General features: G+C 37.5%; 1 protein-coding gene across 2 annotated transcripts in view; it reads right to left on the bottom strand.

Moving 5' to 3' along the window:
* MED13 (mediator complex subunit 13) overlaps positions 1-16,352 on the bottom strand; it is a 91,538-nt gene extending 75,186 nt beyond the window's left edge. For both annotated transcript variants that reach the window (XM_080680913.1, XM_080680914.1), the window contains exons 1-3: positions 16,147-16,352; positions 14,161-14,395; positions 4,986-5,154 (exon numbers count right to left, since the gene is read on the bottom strand). In XM_080680913.1, coding sequence (XP_080537039.1) covers positions 4,986-5,154; positions 14,161-14,395; positions 16,147-16,212 — 470 coding nt within the window. In that variant the 5' untranslated portion in view covers positions 16,213-16,352. The remainder of the gene's footprint in view (positions 1-4,985; positions 5,155-14,160; positions 14,396-16,146) is intronic.
* Positions 16,353-16,569: the final 217 nt, after the last annotated feature.

The following is a 16,569-nucleotide window of genomic DNA, read 5'->3' as shown; positions in this document are numbered from 1 at the left end:
AATCATAATAAGAAATGATAATAAGAAAAGCTTACTGTAGACGGGCTCTTTACATTATTCCAGGTCAGAGGAAAACTTAGAGGCGCTCACTCTCTGAAATGGATGAAACAAGGGGACCCAAGCACCCAGAGATACTAGATATAGCTGAGCTGATGTATTTAAAAGAAGAATTAAGTGAAAATCTCAATACTATACAAGTAATCCCCGATGTAAGTATACAAGTATAGTACCCTTTCCTAATAGGCTCTCTAAACATTGACAACGAAGTTTATACTCTAGTCAGGATACTGAAGAACTGCTCTGGGAAAACTAACTTAAATGGGTGGGAATGAGGGGCACACACAGACTATTGAGCAACAGGCACCCAATAAAAATGGCCAGGTCTCTAACAAATCACCCTATTAAAGCCTGCAACTTCATGCTACTCAATACATAGACTTTCCAGTCAGCATTTTAATGCCCCCAAGTTTTAAGAGTAGGAAAGGAGGTAAGTCAGATATTCGGCATCCAAACATATTACTTCTCACATACTCCCTTCTCAGGAAACTACTGGTGGATGGCCACTACCAAAACAATTAAGACAGAAAAAAAGGAAATATAAGATCTAGGAAATAAGAGATCCAATACAGACAGGCAAAGGGAATTCCCAAGATGACTGCTGTGAAACAGACCTATAGAATAACAACCAGTTGGAACTGAAGAATGAAGGGATCCAAAAGGGATGTTAACAGGAGAGGGAGAGAGGAAAAAAATAAAACAGATTACACAAACTCCTTAAAGGTAAGGAGGGAGATTTACACTTTTGGTAGATGGTCTAGGGGTGAATTATCAAGTAGTACATAGATCAAGGATCAGCAAACTTTACCTGTAAAGAGCCAGAGAATAAATATTGTAGGTTTTGTGGGTCATCACTATACAATTTTGCTTCAGTGTGAAAGCAGGCATAAAATAAACCATTAATGAGTTAGCATGGCTGTGCTACATTCTAATTTTATTTACAAAATAGGTGGCAGGCTACATTTGCTCTGTGGAGTGGTAGTTTACCAACCCCTAACATAGAAAATTAAATGAAAAAAGAAATAATCATTAACACTAGGGAAAACAAAAAGATGTGGAAGAAATGGAATATAATCCTAATACACTATATGGCTCAGCTATAAATAACATTTATATAACCATAGTAATATAAACAACAGGTATTGTTTTTACCAAAATCTTATAATAACTATACTGGCAAGACAAGGAAAGAGATTAACCAAAGAACATATACTTATATACTGATAGCCCATGGACACAGACAATAGTGTGGTGAAGGCCTGTGGTGGGGCTGGGGCTGGGTGAAGGGGGGTGCAAAGAAGGGGAAAATGGGGGACATCCTATCTAATAAAGAGGGAATATGCTAATTGACCATCACTCTGTCACAAAGATGGCTGCATCCACAGCTGAAGCCAAGTTCCCATAAGGAGCCTTAACAGGCAATCAGCAGGAACCTGAGGCTATGCCCTCCCCCGCCCCCGTAGGGCTTGACAGGGGACCTCAGACTGCGGCCCTCGCCCTGGCATCAGGCTGGGGGACCTCAGGCCACACCCCCCCACCCTGGCACCAGGCCAGGGGACCTGAGGCCATGCTCCCCGCCTGGTGGGGTTTCACGGGGGACCTCAAGGTGCACTTCTTGCCCTGGTGCTGGGCTAGGGGACCTCAGGCTGCTCCCCCAGCCCCAATGCCAGGCTGGGGGACCTCAGGCCACGCCCCCCACCAAGTGGGGCTTGACAGGGGACTTCAGGCAGCTCCCCCCACCCTGGCACCAGGCCGGGGGATCTCAGACCGCACCCCCTGCCCAGTGGGGCTTGACAGGGGAACTCAGGCCGCGCCCCCCGCCCCAGCATCAGGCCAGGGGACCTGAGGCTGTGCCCCCCTGCCTGGCTGGGCTTGACAGAGGACCTCAGGCCATGCTCCCTACCCAGCAGGGCTTGACAGAGGACCTCAAGGTGCACCCCCAGTGCTGGATTGGGGGAACTCAGGCCGTGCCCCCCACCCCAGCACCAGGCTGGGGAACCTCAGACTGCACCCTCCGCCTGGCAGGGCTTGACGGGGGACCTCAGGCCATGCCCCCGCCCAGTGGGGCTTGATGGGGGACCTCAAGGCACCCCCCCCCTACCCCAGTCTGGGCTGGGAGACCTCAGGCCATGTCCTGGCACCGGGCCAGGGTACCTGAGGCTATGTCCCCTGCCCGGCGAGGCTTGACAAGGGTGGGACTGGCCAGGTCTGGATCTAGCCCAATGGGGGCGGGGGCCAGCTGGGTCTGGGTCTCATGCGATTTTGAGGCACATGTAGGTGGGCGGGGACTTGACTCTGGGTCCCGTGGTGCGCCCCAGACTCTGACAGGAGGAAGGTTTTCATATACAATTTACTAATTTTCTTTCATCTCTGACACTTCTATTATAGAGAAAGGGCAAATAGCAATATTAAATTATTTCCTCTAATTAATTCCCTTTTAATGTGCACAAATTTTGTGCACCGGGTCACTAGTCTATAATATTGACAATAAACAAAATAAGAAATAAAAAGATAAGGAAAGAGAGAAGGGAGAAGAGTGTATACAAGTATGCTAATGTCAAAGTGTTGGGCATTGGGGGGTATCAGGAATAAAATACCTAAACCATCAACAGAAAATCAATAGATTAAGCCTGAATAACTGAAATAACTGAAAACTCAAGAATAAGTATGCTATTTGCTTCTAAAACTTTAAATAGGTAAATTAAAATAAAGTTAAAAGAATTAAAAGAGATTGCCTCTGAGATTAGATTACATCTAATAGTTGGGATTCAGGACTGCAGCTTTTCATTTTAAAGTATGATAATCTGCCCGACTTTTTAAAACTAAAGAGTAAGTACTGCTAATTGCCTACCTGATAATCTACTTCCCCTTCTAATTGCCTACTTAATATCTACTCTCCATTTTTTCTTACTAACCAAAAGCCTTATTTTGTTAAGAGGGGTAATGTTCCCAAACAAAAAAATGTATGTTTCTCTCAGAAAAGCCAATATGTCAGCTGAAGTTTCCAGAAAAGAATCTATTTTCTGACCTAAGGGTCAATGCCTCTTATTGCTTCTTCCCTTCCTTCCTCTTCCTGCCTAGAATCCACTGTGATTGAAGTCTGGAGATACAATACCTACAGGGACCATCAGAATGAAAGTCAAAGGCTCAAGAGGACTGAGTAGGAAACTCCAGGGAATCCGAGTCCTTGATGACATTACTGAACAGATACACCAGTACTGAACTATCTACCTCTGGACTCCTTGCCAGGTAGTTAGGTTTGCAATCATTTGCAACTGAATGCATTCCTAACTTGTACAGTTATTTTGTTCACAATAAAGGTTTATTTAATTTTCAAAGAAGAAAAAAATGAAAGAGCCTTGATTTGTCCAGGCTTATCTGCTCATCCATTTTACTAAAACTAAAAAAAGAAGTATGGCCGTAGCCGGTTTCGCTCAGTGGATAGAGCGTTAGCCTGCAGACTGAAGGGTCCCCGGTTTGATTCCAGTCATGGGCACATGCCCAGGTTGCAGGCTCAGTCCCCAGTAGCGGGTGTACAGGAAGCAGCCAATCAATGATACTCTCATCATTGATGTTTCTATCTCTCCCTCTCCCTTCCTCTCTGAAATCAATAAAAATATATTTTTTTTAAAAAGGAAGTATGAAAAAACTTCACAAGCACAAGAAAAAGATGTGCACATATGACATAAAAGATGGCATCTCAATAATGATTACAATAACAACCAAATGTTTATTTCACATCTGCACAACTTTTAGGGAAAGCTAATACATGTCCTTCATTTTATCTTCTTCCACATCCCATCTTACTCACTACTACTTCACCTCTCTCTCTCTATTTTTTGTTTGTTTCGTTAATCCTCACCAGGAGGATATTTTTTGCATTGATTTTTAGAGAGAGTGGAAGGCGAGATAGAGACAGAAACATCGATGAGAGAGAGACACATCAATTGGTTGCCTGCTGACTGGGGCTGGGGATTGAGCCTGCAACCAAGGTAAGTGCCCTTGACTGGAACTGCACCCACCACCCTTCACGCTCTAACTGGCTGGGACTATTTCATCTCTCTTGAAGCTTCACTAATTCAACAACTACTTGGCACTGAATCTTCTAACAGATTGTGCTTTATAGTATTTGAATTACGGAGATTTACAGTAGCCTAAAGCTATTAACCGCCTCTATCTAAAACTACTCTGCAAGTTGTCATAAATTTTCTTAATTCAAAGTTCAAAAAAATTATAAACACTCCAAGAGTAAACATGTCTTGGAGAGGAAAACACAAACTTAAATTACTTTAAAGCAAAACGAGAGGTCTGGAAATGTAAAAGGTTAACTTAACCCAAAACTATAAGTCACTATCTTTAACAAGTATTAAATTAATTTTTTAATATAGTTTTTTATTGATTTTTTACAGAGAGGAAGGGAGAGGGATAGAGAGAAAAACATCGATCAGCTGCCTCCTGCACACCCCTACTGGGGTCGTGACTGCAATCAAGATACATGCCCTTGACCGAATTGAACCTGGGACCCTTCAGTCCGCAGGCCGACACTATCCACTGAGCCAAAGTGGTCAGGGCAAATTACTTAATTTTTAATAGAGCACTGAGAATAAACATTTCCACTAGCACTGAAAAAGTAACTTCAATGCATGAACTTCTGCTTTCATCACACATTTTTTTCTATCATCCCAAAATAAAACTTAGGCCACTATATTGACACACAACGTATTCCCACGGCAAGAAAATTCTTACAATGTGTAAATGAAAGGGTTAAGTAGACAAAGAAAATTGAATACTTATAGTACTTTGCCAAAGTTAGCTCCCTAAAATATGTCTGTAATACATTAGCTTATTTTAGTCCACATTTTCTGTAAAACCATAAGTACTGACAAATAAAAAAATATCAAGTAAAGAGTTTAAATACAATAGCTTACCTTTTATTTATAGGCTTTTCATCTTTTTCATAAGGCTTTACAAACCACTTGCCAATACGTACAAAGTTCCGGTTCATTAAACACCGTTCCAAAAGATTGTGAACTGCTTTGAAAAGCAGAGTACGGCATTCATAAGAAAGTCCATTCTCCCAAACTCCATCTTCCTCTTCTACAAGAGAAAAATGAAATAAACAAAAAGTAAAGTAGTGGCACCATACCTACTCCGAGCCAAAAAATGTTACAGTTTAAACTAAATACATAAGCCCTACTTCACCTCAGTATATTGAGCTACAATCACTTCCATATATCTCTAGACATTAAAATATCAGGTTTCAAAATTACTCCATAAGGAATAAAAGGCCCAAGTGCCATGTATGCTATTAAATTACCTGAAAATTATTTTCTCACCACATAAAAATGTACACCATATTGCAAATATAATGATTTGGTCTCTGTATCAATGTAAAGGACATTTGTGTAACCTGGGAAATATTAAACACACTCTATACCTAAGATGCTAATTTCTAAGCTAGTTCACTTATTACTTTGTCCTAATTCTTCCATTCAGCCTGCCAAAAAAACTAACCAGTTAATAATTAAAATCAAAACAGTTTATGTCCATCAGCATTCTAATCCATGACTCAACTATAAAATAACTATGAATAAAAAGAAGCTTTGGCTCAAGCCTAACAAGCAGTGCAGTATCAGCCACCTTAGGTCTCATCTCAACCAAATGAGTCTCATGACTCAGTACAGAATCCTCTACTTGAGGGAGAAATTTAAAGACTTAAATTTTAAATGGTATTTCTGATATAAAGTTATAGCTATCTTTACTAACTATACAGCCTCAATTTTGCCAGCAAATCTATTAACCATTCCAATTAACTAGATACTACTTCAGCATTTTAACTTTTATCATGTTTTAAATTGTTACTTCAAATACAATTTAATATCCTTCTATAGCCTACATATCTTTATAAACATTTCACAAATGTTGGTCATCACCTTTCAATTTAATGAATAACAAAACCTTTCTTAATTCAATAAAGATGTATACACTACACCAAGCATGTCAAACTCGCGGCACACAACGAATATTTTATCAGTCCAGCCAATATGACAATACGTAAAAAATGTTTTAATAAAAATTTTGTAACTTAATTTTTACAATATCCTGTTATACATAAGTATTAATAACGAACTACAACGATCACTAATGACTGATTACTATAATCATGTTGTATTCATTTTTCTTAAGCACAGGCACACCATTTCTCTCCACTAATACTAGCAGCGAATATATTAGCAGCCAATTGCCACGTCATTAATCTTGGACTGACTTATTTGGTGTGCACAACAGGAAATATTTCGCTTTCGGAGAACAAGAAAATAGATTTGCGTTACCCTTATTACTTTGTGCAGTGTCTGGTAAGTTAATGTTCAAGAAAAAATATTAATTTTTATTAAAATGTTCTATTATTTTATGTTAACAATTACTCATTTATTTCAACCCTTTGTATTCAGCATGTCTCTATCATAGAAATAAACCTACGTTTCTATGAAAATTGAAGCTTTTTTTGTGTGGCCCACATAAACTTAAATCTTGTTTATTTGGCCTGTGTTAGTCTTTGAGTTTGACATGCTTGCACTACACCCATAGAAAAATAACAAACTATGATGCTTTTGAATAAAAGCAGAGACATTAAGAGTGACACATGGGCCCAACCAGCATGGCTCAGTGATTGAGCCAGGGGGGTCACAGTTCGATCCCCACTCAGGGCATATGCCTGAGTTGAGGGCTCAATCCACAGTGTGGGGCATGCAGGAGGCAACTGATCAATGATTCTCTCTCATCACGGATGTCTCTCTCTCTCTCTCCCTCTCCCTTCCTCTTTGAAATCAATAAAAAAATATTTTTTTTTAAATGACACATGGTTTATATTCATAACTTGCATGACAAATTGGTAGAATAAACATTAACTAAAAAGCATAATGACTGAACTTTAAACTTTAAGATTGAATTAGTTGTTCTTTATAGAGTCTCCTAAATTACAGTCATCTTTCAAATTAACTGTTTCCTCTTAAAAGGTAAGCTTTAAGAAAAGATAACTTTTTGAAAATGACAAGTTGAAAGTTACAATTTTTAAATCATTAATATCTGGCACTAATATTAAATTTAAAAAGTTTTTCATATTCTATTATGTTATAGACATTCTTATCTACTTCTATTTAAAGCCTTAGCTTTACAAGTTTCACCTGATTGAACAGTAGGCTAGGAGAAAAGGGAAGTGGCACATAGTGACATTGCTTTAATTTTTAAAGGTCTGGATCACAAGCATATTTGTGAGTTGCTAAGAGAAAAGAAATCTTTCTCAATCAATCTACTTTCAGCTTAATCAGTTTCTATCACTTCAAAATTAAATAGCTATATTGAGTTTTGCCTCAAATTATGTGACATGATTATTAAAAATACACGTCCTTAATTCCAAGAGAATTATGCTGAAAATACCTCCAACTCTTCCCTTCTTTATAACCTATTTAGTATACTTTATTTTTGTTGCCTTTTACCTCAAAAATCCTTACCTTCTAAGAAGCACAATGGTTGTAACATTTGTCCTACAAAAGTAGCCTTTACCAAAATCACTTTTCTACTTCTAAGTTTTAAAGCATCAAAAATCCAAGGCACAGTTACCATTACACATTGAAGTTGTAGTCACTATAAACTTCAAGTATCAGAAAATTATGCTTTTAAAACTTGAGATTGAATTTGCCTTTTTCCCCAAAAGAGTAAATTAAAAAAAATCTTTGGCACAGTAGAGGCTATAATACAATAATTTATATATTTTCATATAAAACTCTGAAATTTTTGGTTTTGTTCATTAAAAAAATTGATTTCAGTTAACGTGTAGTTAAATGACTTTAAGAATACTAAATATAGTTTAGAAAATTAATCAGTATTCATTTCCAAGCATTTCTCCCTCATTGCTCTAAATTTTATCTAGAGAAACTCGGGTGAACTCAATTCTCATTTTACATTATATCCTCAAATGCCCATAATTCTCATTAACATTAAATGAGAATAATGCATAAAACAAAGAAAAACAGACCACCTTTTAGGGTTTTCTAAAGCGAACAAATCTCTGAAGTACATCTTCACCTGTGACAAATTATATTACACTAATATAATTTTATTTTTCATTGCTGAGGAAATAATGAGAATTAAGTTCTAATAACACTCAACAAAAAGCCTGAAAGGAAGGGGGTGTCATTTAGAAACAAGAAGCTTACTAAGCCAAGCTTCTAACACCCTAATGTTATAATAATACTAATAAATGTACTTCTCTACATGTTGTATTCAAAGATATGAAAAGTGAAATGGTACAACTAAGACATAGTGATATGCACCTCTTACACTAATTAGAACAACTCCTCAAATCTCAATGACAGCATTATATTAGGAAAGGGAAGGAAAGAGGAACACATGGCAAATCTTTACCTCCCTTTTTTCAACTTAATCAACCATAGCCTAATGGAAAAGGTGTGCTTCATGCATTTAAATAAATGTCTTCTTCCTCTAGTATCTGTATCCTTAGAGAAAAGTTTCAATTCTGGGCTTTCAGTATTTTTCCATTACTATTAGCATTAAAACTTTTAATCATTGCTACTTATTTTACAAAGTATTTATTTGAATAATGCAAAAATTCAAATGCTAAATGTGATTACTGTATTTTTTTCTGAGGACACAGATTATAGTGATACCAAAGTATGTGGTAGGTCATCAAAATAATGCTCTGTGAATGGGGCAAAAAAATAAAAAACAAAAAAGCTAACACACTTAGTACTCATGCAACATTTTTCTCAAAACTGACATCTTTAAATATCTCCACAGTGATAAACTGGGAGAGAAGGAATCTTTTCCTAAATAATTCTGACAAGCTATTAGAATGAAACATACACTAATGATTAATAAATGGGTCAAAATTATCATGGTAGAAAATATCATGTATTTCCTGAAAGAATAAAGAAAAATTAAATTATCTAGTCCAGTGTTTGTCTTGAACGATAATTGCCTACTCCTAATTCATTCATTCAACATTATTGCTGAGAGCCTTAAACTGGCAGCATCGTTGATAAGATGGCAAAACCAACTTTGATTTTAAAATAGTCTAATATATTGATTATTTTTTAAGACTTAAAGAAACACTATCTTGTTCAAAATGGACAGTACACAGAAGAAATATGGCTAATAAAGTTGTTCATAGAAGATTAGCCAATTAAAAAAGTTGGGTCACAAGTATCGTGGTACAGAAGATAGAAATAAATTAGCTCTCTTCAGGCTACCTGGGGCACAAAACAATTGTTTAGTTTGTAGGTCCCTATGCTTGGCAGTTGTTTATCTGTCAATACTGTGAAAGCTGCCACTTAAGGTTAAATTCCACTATAATTAATACCCTTCAATAAAAAAGCATTCAAAATTAAATTCTAAGACTAACCAACGGCCCATTTAGTTTGATAGTACTATGATGAAATTCCAGCATAATTAAAGTATTTGAACATGTTGCTAAAATCCCATTTATAGACCACAGGGTTCAGGAAAAATAAATATTTTTGGCTCTGAGCCTGTTTTTTAGTTTTCAATGTATCCATTTTTTTCAGTCTCATCACATTCTAGCTTACTATGATTATTTTTTTTTTAAAGATGCAAAGGTTGGGAGAGGGAGTAGTTTTTGTTTTTATTTTGTTTTAAAGTAAAGACTAAAAGCCAATGGTGAAAGCAATAAAATACCAAAAAGGTTAAGACACAGACTAAAAAATCCAAAAAACTTTTCTCCTTTAAGGGCACACTAAGGATAGTGAAACAATCTTGTTTTGAAGCAAATTAACAGTACATGTAAAATAACCAGTTCTATCCACTATAGAGATTTTTTTAAAAATATATTTTTATTGATTTCAAAGAGGAAGGGAGAGAGAAAAATAAAAACAATGATGAGAGAGAATCATTGATCAGCTGCCTCCTGCACACCTCCTACTGGGGACTGAGCCTGCAGCCTGGGCATGTGCCCTTGCCCGGGACCCTTCAGTCTGCAGGCGGATGCTCTATCCACTGAACCAAACCAGCTAGGGCCACTATAGAGATTTTTGACCAGAGGGTTTAAAGCTAAACTTTTCCCACCATCAACTTTACACTTCTATCAGATAAACACTAAACAAGGTCTGCTACAAAGTTTAAATTTTAAAAATAAATAAAATTTAAAAGGCTGCAATCAGAGAGGAGTTTTGTTCCCTAATCTTTTTTTTTAATCAAAACATTGATATTGATTCAACTATCCATTCTCTTAGAGGGAGTAGAGCAAAAAATTTTGTTTTTCTTCTTTAAAGTGTTTGGCTTTGCTCAGCTAGTGTGGCTTAGTGGTTGAGCATCAACCGGTGAACCAGGAGGTCACGGTTCAATTCCCAGTCAGGGCACATGCCTGAGTTGTGGGCTTGATCCCCAGTGTGGGGCCTGCAGGAGGCAGCAGATCAATGATTCTCTCTAATCATTGATGCTTCTGTCTCACTCTCCCTCTCTCAAATCAATATATATATACACATATATATGTGTGTGTGAATATATATATATATATATTTTTCACACACACACACACATAAAATAAAGTGTTTGGCTTTTCGATTCAAGGGGTATTTTGAACAAATGCTAACTAGTATTGCAAAATACTAAAACAGGTCTTACTAAAAAGTACTGACCTCTGCTACAAAATAAGTGACTGAGGATTTAAAATATTTATCAAATCAGATTTGGTTTGCTGCAACAGATTTTTAACAATTAGCAATAAAACAAGTTTATGTTCTATTTCTATACATCAGCTAAACTTGAAAGGAAGGTGACCCAAACATATGCTACCTATTGATATAAGACAGCCAGGCAGAAATTTAAAATACACTATGGAATGTGACCAGGCTATTCAGAACTATCAAGACCATAAAAAAACAAGGGAAGCCTGAGAAAATGTCTGTCTAGAATAGCCTAAGGACATATGACAAATGGAATGTGGTATATCCTGGATGAGATCATAGGATATTAGGTAAAGATAAAGAAATTTCAAATAAAGTACAGACCTAGACTTAGTTTATATTAATGTACCAATATTGATTTATTAGTTGGAAGATGTACCATTTAATGTAAAATGTTAATAAGAGAAACTGGGTGAGGGATATACAGGAACTCTCTATACTATTTTTGCAACTTTTATGTAAGTCTAAAACTGTTTTAAAATAAAAACTTTAAAAAAAAACATACACTATGGCCTTGGCCAGGTGGCTCAGCTGGTTGGAGTACACCAAAAAGTTGCAGATTAGATTCCCAGTCAGGGCACATTCCCAGTTGGGGCAGGTATGGGAGGCAACCAATGGATGCTTCTCTCTCAAATCGATGTCTGTCTGTCTCTCTCCCCTCTTCCTTGCTCTCTAACATCAATAAACATATCCTCAGATAAAGGATAAAAAAAATACACTATGGATGACACAAAGGTGGTAAGGGGATTAAGCAAAGGCAATTCTGTACTTTTATTACTGAATACTTTAGTTAATAAGAAAAACTGAGACTTCTAATCTTTGCAGAAAGAAATGCCTTTCCTCCTTCCCCAACAAGAAGGGCTATTATTATCACCATAATTACAAACATTTAAGTAATAAGATGTGGTAGGTGCTAAACCAAACAGAAGGACCCTGCCTTGAAAAGCAGCCTCAAACTAAATTAACCAGCTTTTTAGTTACCACCTGGGTCCTTCCGGTTCCCCTTTCCTCAACTACACCTCCACTTGGAACTCAGGATTGCCTCCTGCAGCTGATGCCACCCCTACTGTCCAGATGCTCTCTTCTCAGGGGAGCTTAAAAGGAGGAAATAGAGTGCCACAGATGGAAAGAAATGAAAATGGGTTAGCTAGAGAGACAGAGGCGAAGACTAATTACCCCAAAAGGGAGGCAGACGGTGTGTCCCGGGGGCAAAGAAAAGAGTGAGACAAATAAACTCCATCTGAAAAAACCTTACTATTCTTTAAGATATGTCTGATTTAAGTGACAACATTCTAAAGTATATGACAGGTTAAAAAAAAGTTAGAACATTATATAAACAACACTGACTATACAACTGTTTAAAACAGTATAGGACAGTCTTTGGAACAGCACATATGATTATATACTACTAATATATTTTTGGTTTACTCTTTCAATTGCTTCCACTCATAAAATTTTAAAAGTTATTTACCATTGAAGGGCATTCAGTTAAATCTGACAACAATTAAAACCTAATCTTCCAAAATTACTTTTATTCACATTCAAAATCAGTATCTTAAAGTACAGGTATTACCATTTTTTAAAATTATGCTAAAAAATTAAACTAGAGAAGTAATGTTTTAAACTGAAATGCAGTTTCAGAAGAAAACATTTAACTCATAACATGAAACTTAGAAAAATATCAACATAGTTTTTTAATATGCATCAAAACAGCTGACATTTAACTTTAATAGGCTTTTAACTTTCAAAACATTAGTCCCACTATGGTAAAATGAAATACTATGTATCTGTTAAAATTATCCTTGATTCCACAAAATGTTATTTCATGGTATCTGGGAGAAAAATGGTCTGTTCAGATGCTCTGCCAACTTTACGAAGAAGACTGAAACCTGCAAGAAGTCACTGTAGTTTATCAACAATTATAGTTTGTCTATAATTTATAGTTTATCAACATTAAAAGAGTCTTTGAACGTTTTAGTAATGCGGTTTTTATACCACCTAAAATAAATAGCCGAAGTATACCCAAATTAATGAAAGAAAAAGGAAGTGGGCAGGATTGGCTTTTGACAATTAAAAAGCATCATCTTGCTGATGCCATAAAGGAATTTTATGTCATGAGATATATGCATATATATGTATATATATATATATATGTACATATATACAAACACATCATTTTACATAATTAGGAAATATTACACACTTAAAACTAAGGGCTAAACTCTCCAGCAGAGATGTTATTAGGAAAGCTGGAAAGCTAGAAAGCTAGAAAGCATTTATCATAAAAGAATAGCAACCACTCTCAAAAATAAGAACATAAAGGTTCTGTTCATTAGAAGATGAAAAGCAACCATCAAAACAAATGTAACACTTACATTCCTGCACAAAAGTTGGTCTTACTAAGTGCTTATTTGAGATAGTCCTCTGGATTACATTAGATAAAAAATATAATAGGTCCTCTAGGTTATAGACAATAGAAACTTCAGAGTACTCACTTTCAAATAACAATGCTTTTTTTTTAGTAATCTAAAATTCCTAAATTTACCTGTCAATAATCACTATTAAACATTTTGCTGAGTCTCTGGTACCTTGCAGCAAACAACTAATCATTTACATTCCTATCATCAGAGATTCAGCTTACATTGACTCTTACAATATAAAGTACACAACCTTCAGTATCTTTTTAAAGTAACATCTGGTCCTAAATAAAAAAAATGAAAGATTTCTTAATAATTTGCTCACAATAAATTTACTTCTATGTAACTTTTTAGATTATGTACCAATATCCTAATAAAGCTAAATAAGTTGGTACTCATCTCATGTTAATGAGTCTTTGATGCAACAGTATCTAAAATAAAATAATCACTTTCCAAGAATAATCAAATTAATATAAGGCTTCATATGTTATTAAAAAAAAACAAATTAACTGTATGCCTTGAAAAAATATGAGAAAGTTACAACATTTCTAGATACTCTTACAATTGTCTGCATATTCATATAGAGGAGAGCAGTGGCAGAATTGATTCAAAGTTAAATTACACTTAGCTTTAAAAGTATTATATGACTTTGTTAGGAACTTTATGCTCTCTGATTTCATTTTTCTTAGGTTAATGTAACATTCCTTTCTTAAGCTCTATCTGAGAAATTCATGAAGAAGCTGGGTGATGGGAGAATAAAGTTATTTCAAGTTTAAAAAGCCTGCCATAATATGGATAATTTAAGCAAAATAAAATAACCACAGTGAAATAAACATAAAGCTGAATGTTTATCTGGCTTCATACCTAATATTGTTCTACCAAAAAACGCTTAATACAAAAGATTTTGGGGGAAAATATACAACATTGCATTGCTATATCATTAGCTAGAAATAAGTTGCTTTCACCTGATAAGTCATGGTGAATAAGGTCAGCAAAATTAGGGTCTTCACCCCACCAAAATATCCACAATTCTCTTCTTCCAGGTCTTTGATCTCGACGCCAAACACCAAGTACATCTGCCTTAAGGCAGCGACTAAAGCTGCTCAAAATGGGGTCTTCCTCTGTCACCGGAAACAGAATAGGGGCAGAAGTTGGGCCTTGCCATACATATCTTTTCCATTTAATTCCTGTCAAGTCAGCCTAAAGAAAAGAAAGCGAGATTTTTTTTTATTACTGCACATTCCAACTCAAAAACATTCACTATTAAAGTCCCTTATTTCATCAGTACATTACAATTTTTTAGTATATGCTTAAGATCTTGAAAGCAGATTGACAAAAAGATGCTTAATTATGAAAATTCAACAATCAAAATTTTAAGAACAAAAAAAGTTTAATAATTAACATTGGAATGTCACAATAACAAGTCAATAAATGTGCATCCCAAGGAGAAATAAAAGAAATGTAATAGTAATAAATGTAAATATGCATTTAATACTGCACACTAACATTTCCTCCCTAAACTGTTCTATTCTAACTGGTCACATTTGTTCCTTGGTGTCAAACATGTAACAGAAAATTAATTTTTAAAGACTCATGTTTACAGAAGTTTGAACTATAACAAAAAATTCTTGGTACTTCTTCACATATCCCTTTTAGGAAGTCAAATAGCTGCTCACAAAGAACTGTCAGATTTGTGCTAGTCTATCTGCAAAGAACCTGATCCTAAAAGTACCAAAAATAGACTGAGTCAGAGAAGATAGAAATGTAAAACCTTCGTTTGTCTTGTTACATCTTAAGAGATGCTGATTAATGGACATTGTACAAAAAAAATTTCATAGGGGGAAGGGCATTAAAGGTCTTAATTTAGCATCTTGAAAGAAATTCAACAGAAGGAATTCAGTAATTCTTTACTCTACTTAAAGGTGCAAGGTGCAGGTGCCAAAATGAAACGGCTGATACATGACTGGCAGTTTACACTTGCCAACCAGTCGTGCTCCGCCCACTCAACTCACCTATCACATACTCTCTCAATATTTTTCAAAGCACAGTGAAAATGAAAAAAGAAAAGCCACCGAAACTTTAAAGCATTGAAACTAAAGTATTGTCCAATCGAGGACTAAGTATTTGCAACAGTTGGTACTTTTTAAAGTCTTAAACGGTGGGATGCTCCCAGACCTGGGCCAACCTACACAATTGTCATCCCTCCATCCATCTTCCCCAGACTTTTCAATAAAATGTGGAGCAGGCTGCTCAAAATTCTAAACACGCAAGCAAAACAAATACACAAATATTTAGTGCAAAAAACCACAGTACCTCCTCCCTTAAGTCTGTTCCACTCACACAGACATAATGTTCTAATAAAAGCAAGATGGCCAGAAATTGTCAAAACGGCAAACTGTTTTCAAAGTTTAAAGAGAAACATATGAAATGGCTTCTACTGTTCATTACAGAGGTCTGAAATCACCTTAGGAAGACACTAACCTTCTGTTAATTTGACTCGTGTAAAAAATTGCAAAACGAAAAGAGATTTTTTTTTTTGTAAGTTCCGGGGTCCCGTTTATTGGGGGAAACAAATGACCGGAGTTGAGGCATAAAGACAAGTGGAAGAACCCGCAACAGTGGGAAGTGTGAAGCAGGGATACATGGTCAATAAGGAGAAAAGCAACAGTGAAGCGAGAAACTCCGAGGAAATGTTAATGTCCTGCCAGATAAGGAGCCCAAGTTGAAGACAAGACTGAGGGGGGGAAAGAGTCGGAAACAAGACAAGAGAAAACCCAACTCTCCTAAAACAGAGCCCAGGGCGCTGCGGGAGCGACCCGTCTCCAGCGGTGCGGGGCCGGCCGCGGCGGGGCCTAGCCGGGACCCGGACGGACGGACCGGACCGGACCCCCTCCCCCACGGCCCAAGGGCGCACCTCGCCCCCTCCCCCCCCGCCCGCGCCCGGCACTCACCAGGCAGAAGAGGTTACAGTGACAATCTTCCAGGCTGGCCCCGTTCGGCACGAAGGAGGAACTCATCGTCCCTCACAGCAGCCGCCGCCGGCGCCACGACCCACCATCCGCCATTACCTCCGCCTCCGACCGGAGAGAGAAACGCAGACACCGGGGAGGGCGGGGGGGTGCTGGCTGGGGGGACAGTGGAAGAGGAGGCCGCCGGGCCGCCTGCCCTCCCCACCCACCCCCCCGCCGCCGCGAGCAGCCCCCGCCGCCCGCCCGCCGGCACCCAGCCGCCCGGGGCCCGCGCCGGAGGCGGGAGGGCCGTGCCGCGCTCGCCCCGCTGGCCGGACTGTGGCCGCCGCGGAGCCCGCGGACGCTCGTCCCTCTTTGGGGGACAGAGAGGATATGTGCCCCTTCCACAAGAAAAATAATAAATTA

This window comes from Plecotus auritus, assembly GCF_963455305.1.
Source record: "Plecotus auritus genome assembly, chromosome: 7".
Lineage (NCBI taxonomy): Eukaryota > Metazoa > Chordata > Mammalia > Chiroptera > Vespertilionidae > Plecotus > Plecotus auritus.
This window is presented reverse-complemented; position numbering and strand designations above follow the sequence as displayed.